The sequence below is a fragment of the Scyliorhinus torazame genome, chromosome 19, assembly GCF_047496885.1.
Source record: "Scyliorhinus torazame isolate Kashiwa2021f chromosome 19, sScyTor2.1, whole genome shotgun sequence".
Classification (NCBI taxonomy): domain Eukaryota; kingdom Metazoa; phylum Chordata; class Chondrichthyes; order Carcharhiniformes; family Scyliorhinidae; genus Scyliorhinus; species Scyliorhinus torazame.
Genome location: NC_092725.1, coordinates 13,407,326 through 13,423,363, shown reverse-complemented (window position 1 = coordinate 13,423,363; position 16,038 = coordinate 13,407,326). Strand labels below are relative to the sequence as shown.

Sequence of the window (16,038 nt, the reverse complement as noted above, 5' to 3'; positions counted from 1 at the left end):
AGATACAAGTAAAGCTCCCTCTACACTGTCCCCATCAAACACTCTCAGGGCAGGTACAGCCCTGCTCTGAGAGCAGTCACTCTGATGAAGTCGGACAGACTATGAATCCTGTGCCATTTATTCTGGAACGCAGAGAGAGGGGTGTCAGGGATTGACGGACGAGGGTCACTGTGGTGAGGGACGGCGGTCATGCCCTCTGTCCCCGGCTGGCCGGATGATCTCCGACCTCACGTGCATTCCACCGGCTGACCCCTGACCTCCTCCTGACCTTCCCCCCCCCCTCCGCACTTTCCTGCGGGCCCACATCTGGCTTTGGTTTAATTGCCTGGGCCGGGAGGTGGCTCCACATAGCTGTGTCTCTCTGGGCTGAGTGTGTGAGTGCGAGACTGTGCGCGGTCCTCGTGGAGGGGTGGCTCCAGGAGGTGGGCAGGACTGCCAGCGCCTGATTGGCCGGTGCTTGACGAGTACTCGAGATATAAGGAGGCAACAGGGAAGCGATGGGCTGATTATTTGCCCCCGAGATCCCCCCCCCGCACCTCCCACCCCCACTGACTGGACGCCCGCTCCCCTCTGCGACCATGTTGCGCTCATCGTGGACTTTGTGCGGCCTCTTGCTGTGTCTGATCGAGCCGAGCCTGCAGAAAGGTGAGCGTGTTTAGCGAGGGAGGGTGAGGGGGGTGGGGAGTAGGGCGAGAGGGAGGGGAAAAGGGGGGTTGGTGAGGGGATGCCGTTCTACCACTGTGGCTTCACAGCGCCAGGGTCCCGTGTTCGATTCCCCGCTGGGTCCCTGTCTGTGCGGAGTCTGCACGTCCTCCCCGTGTCTGCGTGGGGTTTCCTCCGGGCGGCCCGGTTTCCTCCCACAAGTCCCGAAAGACGTGCTGTTGGGTGAATTGGACATTCTGAATTCTCCATCTGTGTACCCGAACAGGCGCCGAATGTGGCGACTAGGGGCTTTTCACAGTAACTTCATTGCAGTGGTAATGGAAACCTACTTGTGACAATAAAGGTTATTTTGTCTTTTTCTTCCATCGGGCTCTCTCTGTCTCTCACTCTCTCTCTCTCTCTCTCTCTCTCTCTGTCTCTCTCTCTCTCTCTCTGTCTCTCTCTCTCTCTCTGTCTCTCTCTCTCTCTGTCTCTCTCTCTCTCTCTCCCTCTGTCTCTCACTCTCTCTGTCTCTCTCTCTCTCTCTCTGTCTCTCTCTCTCTCTCTGTCTCTCTCTCTCTCTGTCTCTCTCTCTCTCTCTCTCCCTCTGTCTCTCACTCTCTCTGTCTCTCTCTCTCTCTCTGTCTCTCTCTCTCTCTGTCTCTGTCTCTCTCTCTCTCTCTGCGTCTCTCTCTCTGTCTCTCTCTCTCTCTGTCTCTCACTCTCTCTCTCTCTCTCGCAATAGGAATTCGAAAGCACTTAACTCGCTCGAGTATCTCTGGGTCTTGTCCCATCACTTCATTCTACCTGAGCTTTGGCCAGGGGAACGTGGCCACGGCGGACGCCTGCTTCCACGCCGATGTTTAGACTTTCTTCCTGTCTCTTTCTCTTTCGCTCTGTCTCTCTGTCTCTCTCTCTGTCTCTCTCTCTCTGTCTCTGTCTCTTTGTCTCTCTGTCTCTCTCCCTCTGTCGCTATCTCTCTCTCTCTCTCTCTTTCTCTGTCTCTCTCTCTCTCTCGCTCTGTCTCTCTCCATCGCTTGCTCTGTCTGTCTCCCTGTCTGTCTCTCTGTCTCTCTGTCTCTCTCTCTCTCTCTCTCGCTCTGTCTCTCTCTGTCTCACTCTATCTGTCTCTCTCCACTCTCTCTCTGCCTCCCTCTCCCACTCTGTCTCGCTATGTTCCTGGCTCTCTCGTTCTGTCTCTCTGCCTCTCTCTGTCTCTCTCTATTTCTCTATCTCTGTCTCTCTCTATGTCTTTCTCTCACTCTGTCTCTCTCTCCCTGATACTCTCTCTCTCTCTCTGTCGCTCTATCTCTCTCTCTCTCGCTCTGTCTCTCTCTCTCTCTCTCCCACTGTCTTGCTCGCTCTGTCTGTTTCGCTGTCTCTCTCGTTCTGTCTGTCTCTCTCTCTCTGTCCAACAGGCTTCTGTAGCTGTGTGGGAAGGAGTTGTGTGACTGGGATATGAGGAGGGAACAGTTTGACAGAATATGTGTGGAGAACGCAAGATTGTGAGCTCCATGGAGGTCAGAGTGAGGGAGCAAAATGGGACAGTCAGAGGAAGGGCTGACAGTGGGAATAGAGAGATGGAGGGAACAGGGAGAGAGGGAGGAAATGGAGAGAGGCAGAGAGAGAGCATGGAGAGAGTGTGTGTGTGAGAGAGAGAGAGGATGGACAGAGGGTGTGTGAGAGAGAGAGAGAGAGGATGTACAGGGTGTGTGAGAGAGAGAGAGGATGGACAGAGGGTGTGTGAGAGAGAGAGAGAGGATGTACAGGGTGTGTGAGAGAGAGAGAGGATGGACAGAGTGTGTGAGAGAGAGAGAGAGAGGATGGACAGGGTGTGTGTGAGAGAGAGAGAGAGGATGTACAGGGTGTGTGAGAGAGAGAGAGGATGAACAGAATGTGTGAGAGAGAGAGAGAGAGGATGGAAAGAGTGTGTGTGATAAGAGAGAGAGAGAGGGGATGGACAGGGTGTGTGTGAGAGAGAGAGAGAGGATGGACAGGGTGTGTGAGAGAGAGAGAGAGAGGATGGACAGAGTGTTTGTGATAGAGAGAGAGAGAATGGACTGAGTGTGTGTGTGAGAGAGAGAGGATGGACAGAGTGTGTGTGTGTGTGAGAGAGAGAGAGAGAGGATGGACAGAGTGTGTCTGTGAGAGAGAGAGAGGATGGACAGAGTGTGTGTCTGTGAGAGAGAGAGAGAGGATGGACAGAGTGTGTGTGTGTGAGAGAGAGAGGATGGACAGGGTGTGTGTGAGAGAGAGAGAGAGAGAGAATGGATATTGTGCATGTGAGAGAGAGAGAGAGAGAGGATGGACAGAGTGTGTGTGTGAGAGAGAGACGATGGACAGAGTGTGTGTGAGAGAGAGAGGATGGACAGAGTGTGTGAGAGAGAGAGAGAGAGAGAATGGATATTGTGCATGTGAGAGAGAGAGAGAGAGAGGATGGACAGAGTGTGTGTGAGAGAGAGAGGATGGACAGAGTGTGTGAGAGAGAGAGAGAGACAGAATGGATATTGTGCATGTGAGAGAGAGAGAGAGAGACGATGGACAGAGTGTGTGTGAGAGAGAGAGACGATGGACAGAGTGTGTGTGAGAGAGAGAGGATGGACAGAGTGTGTGAGAGAGAGAGAGAGAGAGAATGGATATTGTGCATGTGAGAGAGAGAGAGAGAGAGGATGGACAGAGTGTGTGTGTGTGAGAGCGAGAAGGATGGACAGGGTGTTTGAGGGAGAGAGAGAATGAACAGAATGTGTGAGAGAGAGAGAGAGGATGGATAGGGTGTGTGAGAGAGAGAGAGAGAGGATGGACAGAGTGTGTGTGTGAGAGAGAGAGATGATAGACAGAGTGTGTGTGTGAGAGAGAGAGAGGATGTACAGGGTGTGTGAGGGAGAGAGAGAATGAACAGAATGTGTGTGAGAGAGAGAGACGATGGATAGGGTGTGTGAGAGAGAGAGAGAGAGGATGGACAGAGTGTGTGTGTGAGAGAGAGAGATGATGGACAGAGTGTGTGTGTGAGAGACAGAGAGAGGATGGACAGAGTGTTTGTGTGTGAGAGAGAGAGGATGGACAGAGTGTGAGAGACTGACAGTGAGAGAGAGAGAGAGGGGATGGACAGAGTGTGTGTGTGTGTGTGTGAGAGAGAGAGAGAGAGAGGATGGTCTGGGTGTGTGTGTGAGAGAGAGAGGATGGACAGAGTGTGTGTGAGAAAGAGAGAGAATGGACAGAGTGTGTGTGTGAGAGAGAGAGGGGATGGACACAGTGTGTGTGTGAGAGAGCGAGAGGATGGACAGAGTGTGTGTGTGTGTGTGAGAGACAGAAAGAGAGGATGGACAGAGTGTGTGTGTGTGAGAGAGAGAGAGGATGGACAGGATGTGTGTGAGAGAGAGAGAGGATGGACAGAGTGTGTGTGAGAGAGAGAGAGGATGGACAGAGTGAGTGTGAGAGAGAGAGAGGATGGACAGAGTGTGTGTGAGAGAGAGAATGGACAGGGTGTATGTGTGAGAGAGAGAGAGAGAGTGGATGGACAGAGTGTGTGTGAAAGAGAGAGAGGATGGACAGTGTGTGTCAGAGAGAGAGAGGATGGACAGAGTGTGTGTGTGAGAGAGAGAGAGAATGGACATGGTAATGTGTGAGAGAGAGAGAGAGAGAGTGGATGGACAGGGTGTGTGTGATAGAGAGAGAGAGAGAGGATGGACAGAGTGTGAAGGAGAGAGAGAGAGAGGATGGACAGAGCGTGTGTGAGAGAGAGAGAGGATGGACAGAGTGCGTGTGAGAGAGAGAGAGAGAGGATGTACAGGGTGTGTGAGAGAGAGAGAGGATGGACAGGGCGTGTGTGAGAGAGAGAGAGAGAGGATGGACAGGGTGTGTGTGAGAGAGAGAGAGAGGATGGACAGAGTGTGTGTGAGAGAGAGAGAGAGAGGATGGACAGGGTGTGTGAGATAGAGAGAGAGAGGAAGGATGGACAGAGTGTGTGTGAGAGAGAGAGAGAGAGGATGGACAGAGTGTGTGAGAGAGAGAGAGAGGGGAGATGGACAGAGTGTGTGTGTGAGAGAGAGAGAGAGGATGTACAGGGTGTGTGAGAGAGAGAGAGGATGAACAGAATGTGTGTGAGAGAGAGAGAGAGAGGATGGACAGAGTGTGTGTGATAGAGAGAGAGAGAGAAGATGGACAGAGTGTGTGAGAGAGAGAGAGAGGGGGGATGGACAGAGTGTGTGTGTGAGAGAGAGAGAGAGAGAGGATGGACAGGGTGTGTGAGAGAGAGAGAGAGAGAGGATGGACAGGGTGTGAGAGAGAGAGAGAGAGGATGGACAGAGTGTGAAGGAGAGAGAGAGAGGATGGACAGAGTGTGTGTGTGAGAGAGAGAGAGAGGATGGACAGAGTGTGTGTGTGAGAGAGAGAGAGAGGATGGACAGAGTGTGTGTGTGAGAGAGAGAGAGGATGGACAGAGTGTGCGTGAGAGAGAGAGAGAGGATGGACAGAGTGTGTGTGTGAGAGAGAGAGGATGGACCGAGTGTGTGTGATAGAGAGAGAGAGAGAGGATGGACTGAGTGTGAAGGAGAGAGAGAGAGAGAGAGGATGGGCAGGGTGTGAGAGAGAGAGAAAGAGAGAGGATGGACAAAGTGTGTCTGTGAGAGAGAGAGAGGATGGACAGAGTGTGTGTGTGAGAGAGAGCGAGAGGATGGACAGAGTGTGTGTGTGAGAGAGAGAGAGAGGATGGACAGAGTGTGTGTGAGAGAGAGAGAGGGAGAGAGAGGGGATGTACAGGGTGTGTGAGAGAGAGAGAGGGAGAGAGAGAGGATGTACAGGGTGTGTGAGAGAGAGAGAGGATGAACAGAATGTGTGAGAAAGAGAGAGAAAGAGAGAGAGAGAGAATGGACAGAGTGTGTGAGATTGAGAGAGAGAGAGAGGATGGACAGAGTGTGAAGGAGAGAGAGAGAGGATGGACAGAGTGTGTGTGAGAGAGAGAGAGGATGGACAGAGTGTGTGTGAGAGAGAGAGAGAGGATGGACTGAGTGTGTGTGTGAGAGAGAGAGGATGGACCGAGTGTGTGTGATAGAGAGAGAGAGAGAGAGGATGGACTGAGTGTGAAGGAGAGAGAGAGAGAGAGGATGGGCAGGGTGTGAGAGAGAGAGAAAGAGAGAGGATGGACAGAGTGTGTCCGTGAGAGAGAGAGAGGATGGACAGAGTGTGTGTGTGAGAGAGAGCGAGAGGATGGACAGAGTGTGTGTGAGAGAGAGAGAGAGGATGGACAGAGTGTGTGTGAGAGAGAGAGGGGGAGAGAGAGAGGATGTACAGGGTGTGTGAGAGAGAGAGAGGATGAACAGAATGTGTGAGAACGAGAGAGAAAGAGAGAGAGAGGATGGACAGAGTGTGTGAGATTGAGAGAGAGAGAGAGGATGGACAGAGTGTGAAGGAGAGAGAGAGAGAGGATGGACAGAGTGTGTGTGAGAGAGAGAGAGGATGGACAGAGTGTGTGTGAGAGAGAGAGAGAGGATGGACAGAGTGTGTGTGAGAGAGAGAGGGGATGGACAGAGTGTGTGTGTGTGTGAGAGAGAGAGAGAGAGAGGATGGACAGAGTGTGTGTGTGTGTTTGTGAGAGAGAGAGAGGATGGACAGAGTGTGTGAGAGAGAGAGAGAGATAGAGAGTATGGACAGAGTGTGTGAGAGAGAGAGAGAGAGAATGGATATGGTGTGTGTGTGAGAGAGAGGGAGAGAGAGAGGATGGACAGGGTGTGTGTGATAGAGAGAGGGAGAAGGATGGACAGAGTGTGTGTGAGAGAGAGAGAGAGGATGGACAGAGTGTGTGTGAGAGAGAGAGAGAGAGAGAGGATGTACAGGGTGTGTGAGAGAGAGAGAGGATGAACAGAATGTGTGAGAAAGAGAGAGAGAGAGAGAGGATGGACAGGGTGTGTGAGAGAGAGAGAGGATGAACAGAATGTGTGAGAAAGAGAGAGAGAGAGAGAGGATGGACCGAGTGTGTGAGAGAGAGAGAGAGAGAGAATGGACATGGTGTGTGTGTGAGAGAGAGGGAGAGAGAGAGAGGATGGACAGGGTGTGTGAGAGAGAGAGAGAGAGAGGATGGACAGAGTGTGTGAGAGAGAGAGAGAGAGAGGATGGACAGAGTGTGTGTGTGAGAGAGAGAGGATGGACAGAATGTGTGTGTGTGAGAGAGAGAGAGGATGGACAGAGTGTGTGAGAGAGAGAGGATGGACAGAGTGTGTGTGTGAGAGAGAGAGAGAGAGGGAGAATGGACAGGGTGTGTGTGTGAGAGAGAGAGAGAGAGGATGGACAGAGTGTGAAGGAGAGAGAGAGAGAGGATGGACAGTGTGTGTGTGTGAGAGAGAGAGGATGGACCGAGTGTGCGTGATAGAGAGAGAGAGAGAGAGGATGGACTGAGTGTGAAGGAGAGAGAGAGAGAGAGGATGGGCAGGGTGTGGGAGAGAGAGAAAGAGAGAGGATGGACAGAGTGTGTCCGTGAGAGAGAGAGAGGATGGACAGAGTGTGTGTGTGAGAGAGAGCGAGAGGATGGACAGAGAGTGTGTGTGAGAGAGAGAGAGAGGATGGACAGAGTGTGTGTGAGAGAGAGAGGGGGAGAGAGAGAGGATGTACAGGGTGTGTGAGAGAGAGAGAGGATGAACAGAATGTGTGAGAAAGAGAGAGAAAGAGAGAGAGAGAGGATGGACAGAGTGTGTGAGATTGAGAGAGAGAGAGAGGATGGACAGAGTGTGAAGGAGAGAGAGAGAGAGGATGGACAGAGTGTGTGTGAGAGAGAGAGAGGATGGACAGAGTGTGTGTGAGAGAGAGAGAGAGGATGGACAGAGTGTGTGTGAGAGAGAGAGGGGATGGACAGAGTGTGTGTGTGTGTGAGAGAGAGAGAGAGAGAGGATGGACAGAGTGTGTGTGTGTGTTTGTGAGAGAGAGAGAGGATGGACAGAAATGTGTGAGTGAGAGAGAGGATGGACAGAGTGTGTGAGAGAGAGAGAGAGATAGAGAGTATGGACAGAGTGTGTGACAGAGAGAGAGAGAGAATGGACATGGTGTGTGTGTGAGAGAGAGGGAGAGAGAGAGAGGATGGACAGGGTGTGTGTGATAGAGAGAGGGAGAAGGATGGACAGAGTGTGTGTGAGAGAGAGAGAGAGGATGGACTGAGTGTGTGTGAGAGAGAGAGAGAATGGACAGAGTGTGTGTGTGAGAGAGAGAGAGAGAGGATGGACAGAGTGTGTGTGAGAGAGAGAGAGAGAGAGAGGATGTACAGGGTGTGTGAGAGAGAGAGAGGATGAACAGAATGTGTGAGAAAGAGAGAGAGAGAGAGAGGATGGACAGAGTGTGTGTGATAGAGAGAGAGAGAGAGAGAGAGGATGTACAGGGTGTGTGAGAGAGAGAGAGGATGAACAGAATGTGTGAGAAAGAGAGAGAGAGAGAGAGGATGGACCGAGTGTGCGAGAGAGAGAGAGAGAGAGAATGGACATGGTGTGTGTGTGAGAGAGAGGGAGAGAGAGAGAGGATGGACAGGGTGTGTGTGATAGAGAGAGGGAGAAGGATGGACAGAGTGTGTGTGAGAGAGAGAGAGAGGATGGACTGAGTGTGTGTGTGAGAGAGAGAGAATGTACAGAGTGTGTGTGTGAGAAAGAGAGAGGATGGACAGAGTGTGTGAGAGAGAGAGAGAGAGAATGGACAGGGTGTGAGAGAGAGAGGATGGACAGAGTGTGTGTGTGTGAGAGAGAGAGAGAGAGGATGGACAGAGTGTGTGTGAGAGAGAGAGAGAGAGAGAGAGGATGTACAGGGTGTGTGAGAGAGAGAGAGGATGAACAGAATGTGTGAGAAAGAGAGAGAGAGAGAGAGGATGGACAGAGTGTGTGTGATAGAGAGAGAGAGAGAGAGAGAGGATGTACAGGGTGTGTGAGAGAGAGAGAGGATGAACAGAATGTGTGAGAAAGAGAGAGAGAGATAGAGGATGGACCGAGTGTATGTGATAGAGAGAGAGAGAGTGAGAGGATGGACAGGGTGTGAGAGAGAGAGAAAGAGAGAGGATGGACAGAATGTGTGTGTGAGAGAGAGAGAGAGGATGGACAGAGTGTGTGTGAGAGAGAGAGGGGATGGACAGAGTGTGTGTGTGTGTGAGAGAGAGAGAGAGAGAGGATGGACAGAGTGTGTGTGTGTGTTTGTGAGAGAGAGAGAGGATGGACAGACTGTGTGAGAGAGAGAGAGAGATAGAGAGTATGGACAGAGTGTGTGAGAGAGAGAGAGAGAGAATGGATATGGTGTGTGTGTGAGAGAGAGGGAGAGAGAGAGGATGGACAGGGTGTGTGTGATAGAGAGAGGGAGAAGGATGGACAGAGTGTGTGTGAGAGAGAGAGAGAGGATGGACAGAGTGTGTGTGAGAGAGAGCGAGAGAGAGAGGATGTACAGGGTGTGTGAGAGAGAGAGAGGATGAACAGAATGTGTGAGAAAGAGAGAGAGAGAGAGAGGATGGACAGGGTGTGTGAGAGAGAGAGAGGATGAACAGAATGTGTGAGAAAGAGAGAGAGAGAGAGAGGATGGACCGAGTGTGTGAGAGAGAGAGAGAGAGAGAATGGACATGGTGTGTGTGTGAGAGAGAGGGAGAGAGAGAGAGGATGGACAGGGTGTGTGAGAGAGAGAGAGAGAGAGGATGGACAGAGTGTGTGAGAGAGAGAGAGAGAGAGGATGGACAGAGTGTGTGTGTGAGAGAGAGAGGATGGACAGAATGTGTGTGTGTGAGAGAGAGAGAGGATGGACAGAGTGTGTGAGAGAGAGAGGATGGACAGAGTGTGTGTGTGAGAGAGAGAGAGAGAGAGAGAATGGACAGGGTGTGTGTGTGAGAGAGAGAGAGAGAGGATGGACAGAGTGTGAAGGAGAGAGAGAGAGGATGGACAGTGTGTGTGTGTGAGAGAGAGAGGATGGACCGAGTGTGCGTGATAGAGAGAGAGAGAGAGAGGATGGACTGAGTGTGAAGGAGAGAGAGAGAGAGAGGATGGGCAGGGTGTGGGAGAGAGAGAAAGAGAGAGGATGGACAGAGTGTGTCCGTGAGAGAGAGAGAGGATGGACAGAGTGTGTGTGTGAGAGAGAGCGAGAGGATGGACAGAGAGTGTGTGTGAGAGAGAGAGAGAGGATGGACAGAGTGTGTGTGAGAGAGAGAGGGGGAGAGAGAGAGGATGTACAGGGTGTGTGAGAGAGAGAGAGGATGAACAGAATGTGTGAGAAAGAGAGAGAAAGAGAGAGAGAGAGGATGGACAGAGTGTGTGAGATTGAGAGAGAGAGAGAGGATGGACAGAGTGTGAAGGAGAGAGAGAGAGAGGATGGACAGAGTGTGTGTGAGAGAGAGAGAGGATGGACAGAGTGTGTGTGAGAGAGAGAGAGAGGATGGACAGAGTGTGTGTGAGAGAGAGAGGGGATGGACAGAGTGTGTGTGTGTGAGAGAGAGAGAGAGAGAGGATGGACAGAGTGTGTGTGTGTGTTTGTGAGAGAGAGAGAGGATGGACAGAAATGTGTGAGTGAGAGAGAGGATGGACAGAGTGTGTGAGAGAGAGAGAGAGATAGAGAGTATGGACAGAGTGTGTGACAGAGAGAGAGAGAGAATGGACATGGTGTGTGTGTGAGAGAGAGGGAGAGAGAGAGAGGATGGACAGGGTGTGTGTGATAGAGAGAGGGAGAAGGATGGACAGAGTGTGTGTGAGGAGAGAGAGAGGATGGACTGAGTGTGTGTGAGAGAGAGAGAGAATGGACAGAGTGTGTGTGTGAGAGAGAGAGAGAGAGGATGGACAGAGTGTGTGTGAGAGAGAGAGAGAGAGAGGATGTACAGGGTGTGTGAGAGAGAGAGAGGATGAACAGAATGTGTGAGAAAGAGAGAGAGAGAGAGAGGATGGACAGAGTGTGTGTGATAGAGAGAGAGAGAGAGAGAGAGGATGTACAGGGTGTGTGAGAGAGAGAGAGGATGAACAGAATGTGTGAGAAAGAGAGAGAGAGAGGATGGACCGAGTGTGCGAGAGAGAGAGAGAGAGAGAATGGACATGGTGTGTGTGTGAGAGAGAGGGAGAGAGAGAGAGGATGGACAGGGTGTGTGTGATAGAGAGAGGGAGAAGGATGGACAGAGTGTGTGTGAGAGAGAGAGAGAGGATGGACTGAGTGTGTGTGTGAGAGAGAGAGAATGTACAGAGTGTGTGTGTGAGAAAGAGAGAGGATGGACAGAGTGTGTGAGAGAGAGAGAGAGAGGATGGACAGGGTGTGAGAGAGAGAGGATGGACAGAGTGTGTGTGTGTGAGAGAGAGAGAGAGAGGATGGACAGAGTGTGTGTGTGAGAGAGAGAGAGAGAGAGAGGATGTACAGGGTGTGTGAGAGAGAGAGAGGATGAACAGAATGTGTGAGAAAGAGAGAGAGAGAGAGAGGATGGACAGAGTGTGTGTGATAGAGAGAGAGAGAGAGAGAGATGATGTACAGGGTGTGTGAGAGAGAGAGAGGATGAACAGAATGTGTGAGAAAGAGAGAGAGAGATAGAGGATGGACCGAGTGTATGTGATAGAGAGAGAGAGAGTGAGAGGATGGACAGGGTGTGAGAGAGAGAGAAAGAGAGAGGATGGACAGAATGTGTGTGTGTGAGAGAGAGAGAGGATGGACAGAATGTGTGTGTGTGAGAGAGAGAGAGGATGGACAGAGTGTGTGTGTGAGAGAGAGAGGATGGATAGAATGTCTGTGAGAGAGAGAGAGGATGGACAGAGTGTGTGTGTGAGAGAGAGAGAGAGGATGGACAGAGTGTGTGTGTGAGAGAGAGAATGAGAGAATGGACAGGGTGTGTACGTGTGAGAGAGAGAGGATGGACAGAGTGTGAGAGAGAGAAAGAGAGAGGATGGACAGAGTGTGTTTGTGAGAGAGAGAGAGGATGGACAGAAATGTGTGTGAGAGAGAGAGGATGGACAGAGTGTCTGTGAGAGAGAGAGGATGGACAGAGTGTGTGTGTGAGAGAGAGAGAGAGGATGGACAGAGTGTGTGTGTGAGAGAGAGAATGAGAGAATGGACAGGGTGTGTGTGTGTGAGAGAAAGAGAGAGAGAGGATGGACAGGGTGTGTGAGAGAGAGAGAGAGAGAGGATGGACAGAGTGTTTGTGTGTGAGAGAGAGATGATGGACAGAGTGTGCGTGTGAGAGAAAGAGAGGATGGACAGAGTGTGAATGAGAGAGAGTGAGAGAGAATGGACAGGGTGTGAGAGAGAGAGAGAGAGAGGATGGACAGAGTGTGTGTGTGAGAAAGAGAGAGGATGGACAGAGTGTGTGAGAGAGAGAGAGAGAGGATGGACAGGGTGTGAGAGAGAGAGAGAGAGAGGATGGACAGAGTGTATGTGTGAGAGAGAGAGAGAGAGGATGGACAGAGTGTGTGTGAGAGAGAGAGAGAGAGAGAGAGGATGTACAGGGTGTGTGAGAGAGAGAGAGGATGAACAGGATGTGTGAGAAAGAGAGAGAGAGAGAGGATGGACAGAGTGTGTGTGATAGAGAGAGAGAGAATGAGAGAGGATGTATAGGGTGTGTGAGAGAGAGAGAGGATGAACAGAATGTGTGAGAAAGAGAGAGAGAGAGAGAGGATGTACCGAGTGTGTGTGATAGAGAGAGAGAGAGCGAGAGGATGGACAGGGTGTGAGAGAGAGAGAGAGAGAGGATGGACAGGGTGTGTGAGAGAGAGAGAGAGAGAGGATGGACAGAGTGTGTGTGTGAGAGAGAGAGGATGGACAGAATGTGTGTGTGAGAGAGAGAGAGAGGATGGACAGAGTGTGTGTGTGAGAGAGAGAGAGAGAGAGAGAATGGACAGTGTGTGTGTGTGAGAGAGAGAGAGAGAGGATGGACAGAGTGTGAAGGAGAGAGAGAGAGGATGGACAGTGTGTGTGTGTGAGAGAGAGAGAGAGGATGGAGTGAGTGTGTGTGAGAGAGAGAGCGAGGGGATAGACAGGGAGTGTGTGAGAGAGAGAGAGAGAGAGGATGGACAGGGTGGGAGAGAGAGAAAGAGAGAGGATGGACAGAGTGTGTTTGTGAGAGAGAGAGAGGATGGACAGAAATGTGTGTGAGAGAGAGAGGATGGACAGAGTGTCTGTGAGAGAGAGAGAGAGAGAGAGGATGGACAGAGTGTGAATGAGAGAGAGTGAGAGAGAATGGACAGGGTGTGAGAGAGAGAGAGAGAGAGGATGGACAGAGTGTGTGTGTGAGAAAGAGAGAGGATGGACAGAGTGTGAGAGAGAGAGAGAGAGAGGATGGACAGGGTGTGAGAGAGAGAGAGAGAGAGGATGGACAGAGTGCATGTGTGAGAGAGAGAGAGAGAGGATGGACAGAGTGTGTGTGAGAGAGAGAGAGAGAGAGAGAGAGGATGTACAGGGTGTGTGAGAGAGAGAGAGGATGAACAGGATGTGTGAGAAAGAGAGAGAGAGAGAGGATGGACAGAGTGTGTGTGATAGAGAGAGAGAGAGAGAGAGGATGTACAGGGTGTGTGAGAGAGAGAGAGGATGAACAGAATGTGTGAGAAAGAGAGAGAGAGAGAGAGGATGAACCGAGTGTGTGTGATAGAGAGAGAGAGAGCGAGAGGATGGACAGGGTGTGAGAGAGAGAGAGCGAGAGGATGGACAGGGTGTGAGAGAGAGAGAGAGAGGATGGACAGGGTGTGTGAGAGAGAGAGAGAGAGAGGATGGACAGAGTGTGTGTGTGAGAGAGAGAGGATGGACAGAATGTGTGTGTGTGAGAGAGAGAGAGGATGGACAGAGTGTGTGTGTGAGAGAGAGAGGATGGACAGAGTGTGTGTGAGAGAGAGAGAGAGAGAGAGAGAATGGACAGGGTGTGTGTGTGAGAGAGAGAGAGAGAGGATGGACAGAGTGTGAAGGAGAGAGAGAGAGGATGGACAGTGTGTGTGTGTGAGAGAGAGAGAGAGGATGGAGTGAGAGTGTGTGAGAGAGAGAGCGAGGGGATAGACAGGGAGTGTGTGAGAGAGAGAGAGAGAGAGGATGGACAGGGTGTGAGAGAGAGAAAGAGAGAGGATGGACAGAGTGTGTTTGTGAGAGAGAGAGAGGATGGACAGAAATGTGTGTGAGAGAGAGAGGATGGACAGAGTGTCTGTGAGAGAGAGAGAGGATGGACAGAGTGTGTGTGTGTGAGAGAGAGAGAGGATGGACAGAGCGTGTGTGTGAGAGAGAGAGGATGGACAGAGTGTGTGTGCGAGAGAGAGAATGAGAGAATGGACAGGGTGTGTGTGTGTGAGAGAGAGAGAGAGAGAGGATGGACAGGGTGTGTGAGAGAGAGAGAGAGAGTGGATGGACAGAGTGTGTGTGTGAGAGAGAGAGGATGGACAGAGTGTGTGTGTGAGAGAGAGAGGATGGACAGAGTGTGAAGGAGAGTGAGAGAGAGAGGATGGACAGAGTGTGTGTGTGTGAGAGAGAGAAAGAGAGAATGGATAGAGTGTGTGTGAGAGAGAGAGAGAGAGAATGGATAGAGTGTGTGTGAGAGAGAGAGAGAGGATGGACAGAGTGTGTGTGTGAGAGTGAGAGGATGGACAGAGTGTGTGTGTGTGAGAGAGAGGATGGACAGAGTGTGTGTGAGAGAGAGGGAGAGAGAGGATGGACAGAGTGTGAAGGAGAGAGAGTGAGAGAGAGGATGGACAGAGTGTGTGTGTGAGAGAGAGAGAGGATGGACAGGGTGTGTGTGTGTGAGAGAGAGGATGGACAGTGTGTGTGTGTGTGTGAGAGAGAGAGAGGATGGACAGAATGTGTGAGAAAGAGAGAGAGAGAGAGAGGATGTACCGAGTGTGTGTGATAGAGAGAGAGAGAGCGAGAGGATGGACAGGGTGTGAGAGAGAGAGAGAGAGAGGATGGACAGGGTGTGTGAGAGAGAGAGAGAGAGGATGGACAGAGTGTGTGTGTGAGAGAGAGAGGATGGACAGAATGTGTGTGTGAGAGAGAGAGAGAGGATGGACAGAGTGTGTGTGTGAGAGAGAGAGAGAGAGAGAGAATGGACAGGGTGTGTGTGTGAGAGAGAGAGAGAGAGGATGGACAGAGTGTGAAGGAGAGAGAGAGAGGATGGACAGTGTGTGTGTGTGAGAGAGAGAGAGAGGATGGAGTGAGTGTGTGTGAGAGAGAGAGCGAGGGGATAGACAGGGAGTGTGTGAGAGAGAGAGAGAGAGAGGATGGACAGGGTGGGAGAGAGAGAAAGAGAGAGGATGGACAGAGTGTGTTTGTGAGAGAGAGAGAGGATGGACAGAAATGTGTGTGAGAGAGAGAGGATGGACAGAGTGTCTGTGAGAGAGAGAGAGAGAGAGAGGATGGACAGAGTGTGAATGAGAGAGAGTGAGAGAGAATGGACAGGGTGTGAGAGAGAGAGAGAGAGAGGATGGACAGAGTGTGTGTGTGAGAAAGAGAGAGGATGGACAGAGTGTGAGAGAGAGAGAGAGAGAGGATGGACAGGGTGTGAGAGAGAGAGAGAGAGGATGGACAGAGTGTATGTGTGAGAGAGAGAGAGAGAGGATGGACAGAGTGTGTGTGAGAGAGAGAGAGAGAGAGAGAGGATGTACAGGGTGTGTGAGAGAGAGAGAGGATGAACAGGATGTGTGAGAAAGAGAGAGAGAGAGAGGATGGACAGAGTGTGTGTGATAGAGAGAGAGAGAGAGAGAGGATGTACAGGGTGTGTGAGAGAGAGAGAGGATGAACAGAATGTGTGAGAAAGAGAGAGAGAGAGAGAGGATGAACCGAGTGTGTGTGATAGAGAGAGAGAGAGCGAGAGGATGGACAGGGTGTGAGAGAGAGAGAGCGAGAGGATGGACAGGGTGTGAGAGAGAGAGAGAGAGGATGGACAGGGTGTGTGAGAGAGAGAGAGAGAGAGGATGGACAGAGTGTGTGTGTGAGAGAGAGAGGATGGACAGAATGTGTGTGTGTGAGAGAGAGAGAGGATGGACAGAGTGTGTGTGTGAGAGAGAGAGGATGGACAGAGTGTGTGTGTGAGAGAGAGAGAGAGAGAGAGAATGGACAGGGTGTGTGTGTGAGAGAGAGAGAGAGAGGATGGACAGAGTGTGAAGGAGAGAGAGAGAGGATGGACAGTGTGTGTGTGTGAGAGAGAGAGAGAGGATGGAGTGAGAGTGTGTGAGAGAGAGAGCGAGGGGATAGACAGGGAGTGTGTGAGAGAGAGAGAGAGAGAGGATGGACAGGGTGTGAGAGAGAGAAAGAGAGAGGATGGACAGAGTGTGTTTGTGAGAGAGAGAGAGGATGGACAGAAATGTGTGTGAGAGAGAGAGGATGGACAGAGTGTCTGTGAGAGAGAGAGAGGATGGACAGAGTGTGTGTGTGTGAGAGAGAGAGAGGATGGACAGAGCGTGTGTGTGAGAGAGAGAGGATGGACAGAGTGTGTGTGCGAGAGAGAGAATGAGAGAA

General features: G+C 51.3%; 1 protein-coding gene across 1 annotated transcript in view; it reads left to right on the top strand.

Annotated features, from left to right (window-relative positions):
* Positions 1 to 398: 398 nt before the first annotated feature.
* LOC140396627 (uncharacterized) overlaps positions 399 to 16,038 on the top strand; it is a 368,154-nt gene continuing 352,514 nt past the window's right edge. The window contains exon 1 of the mRNA XM_072485421.1: positions 399 to 645. Coding sequence (XP_072341522.1) covers positions 579 to 645 — 67 coding nt within the window. The 5' untranslated portion in view covers positions 399 to 578. The remainder of the gene's footprint in view (positions 646 to 16,038) is intronic.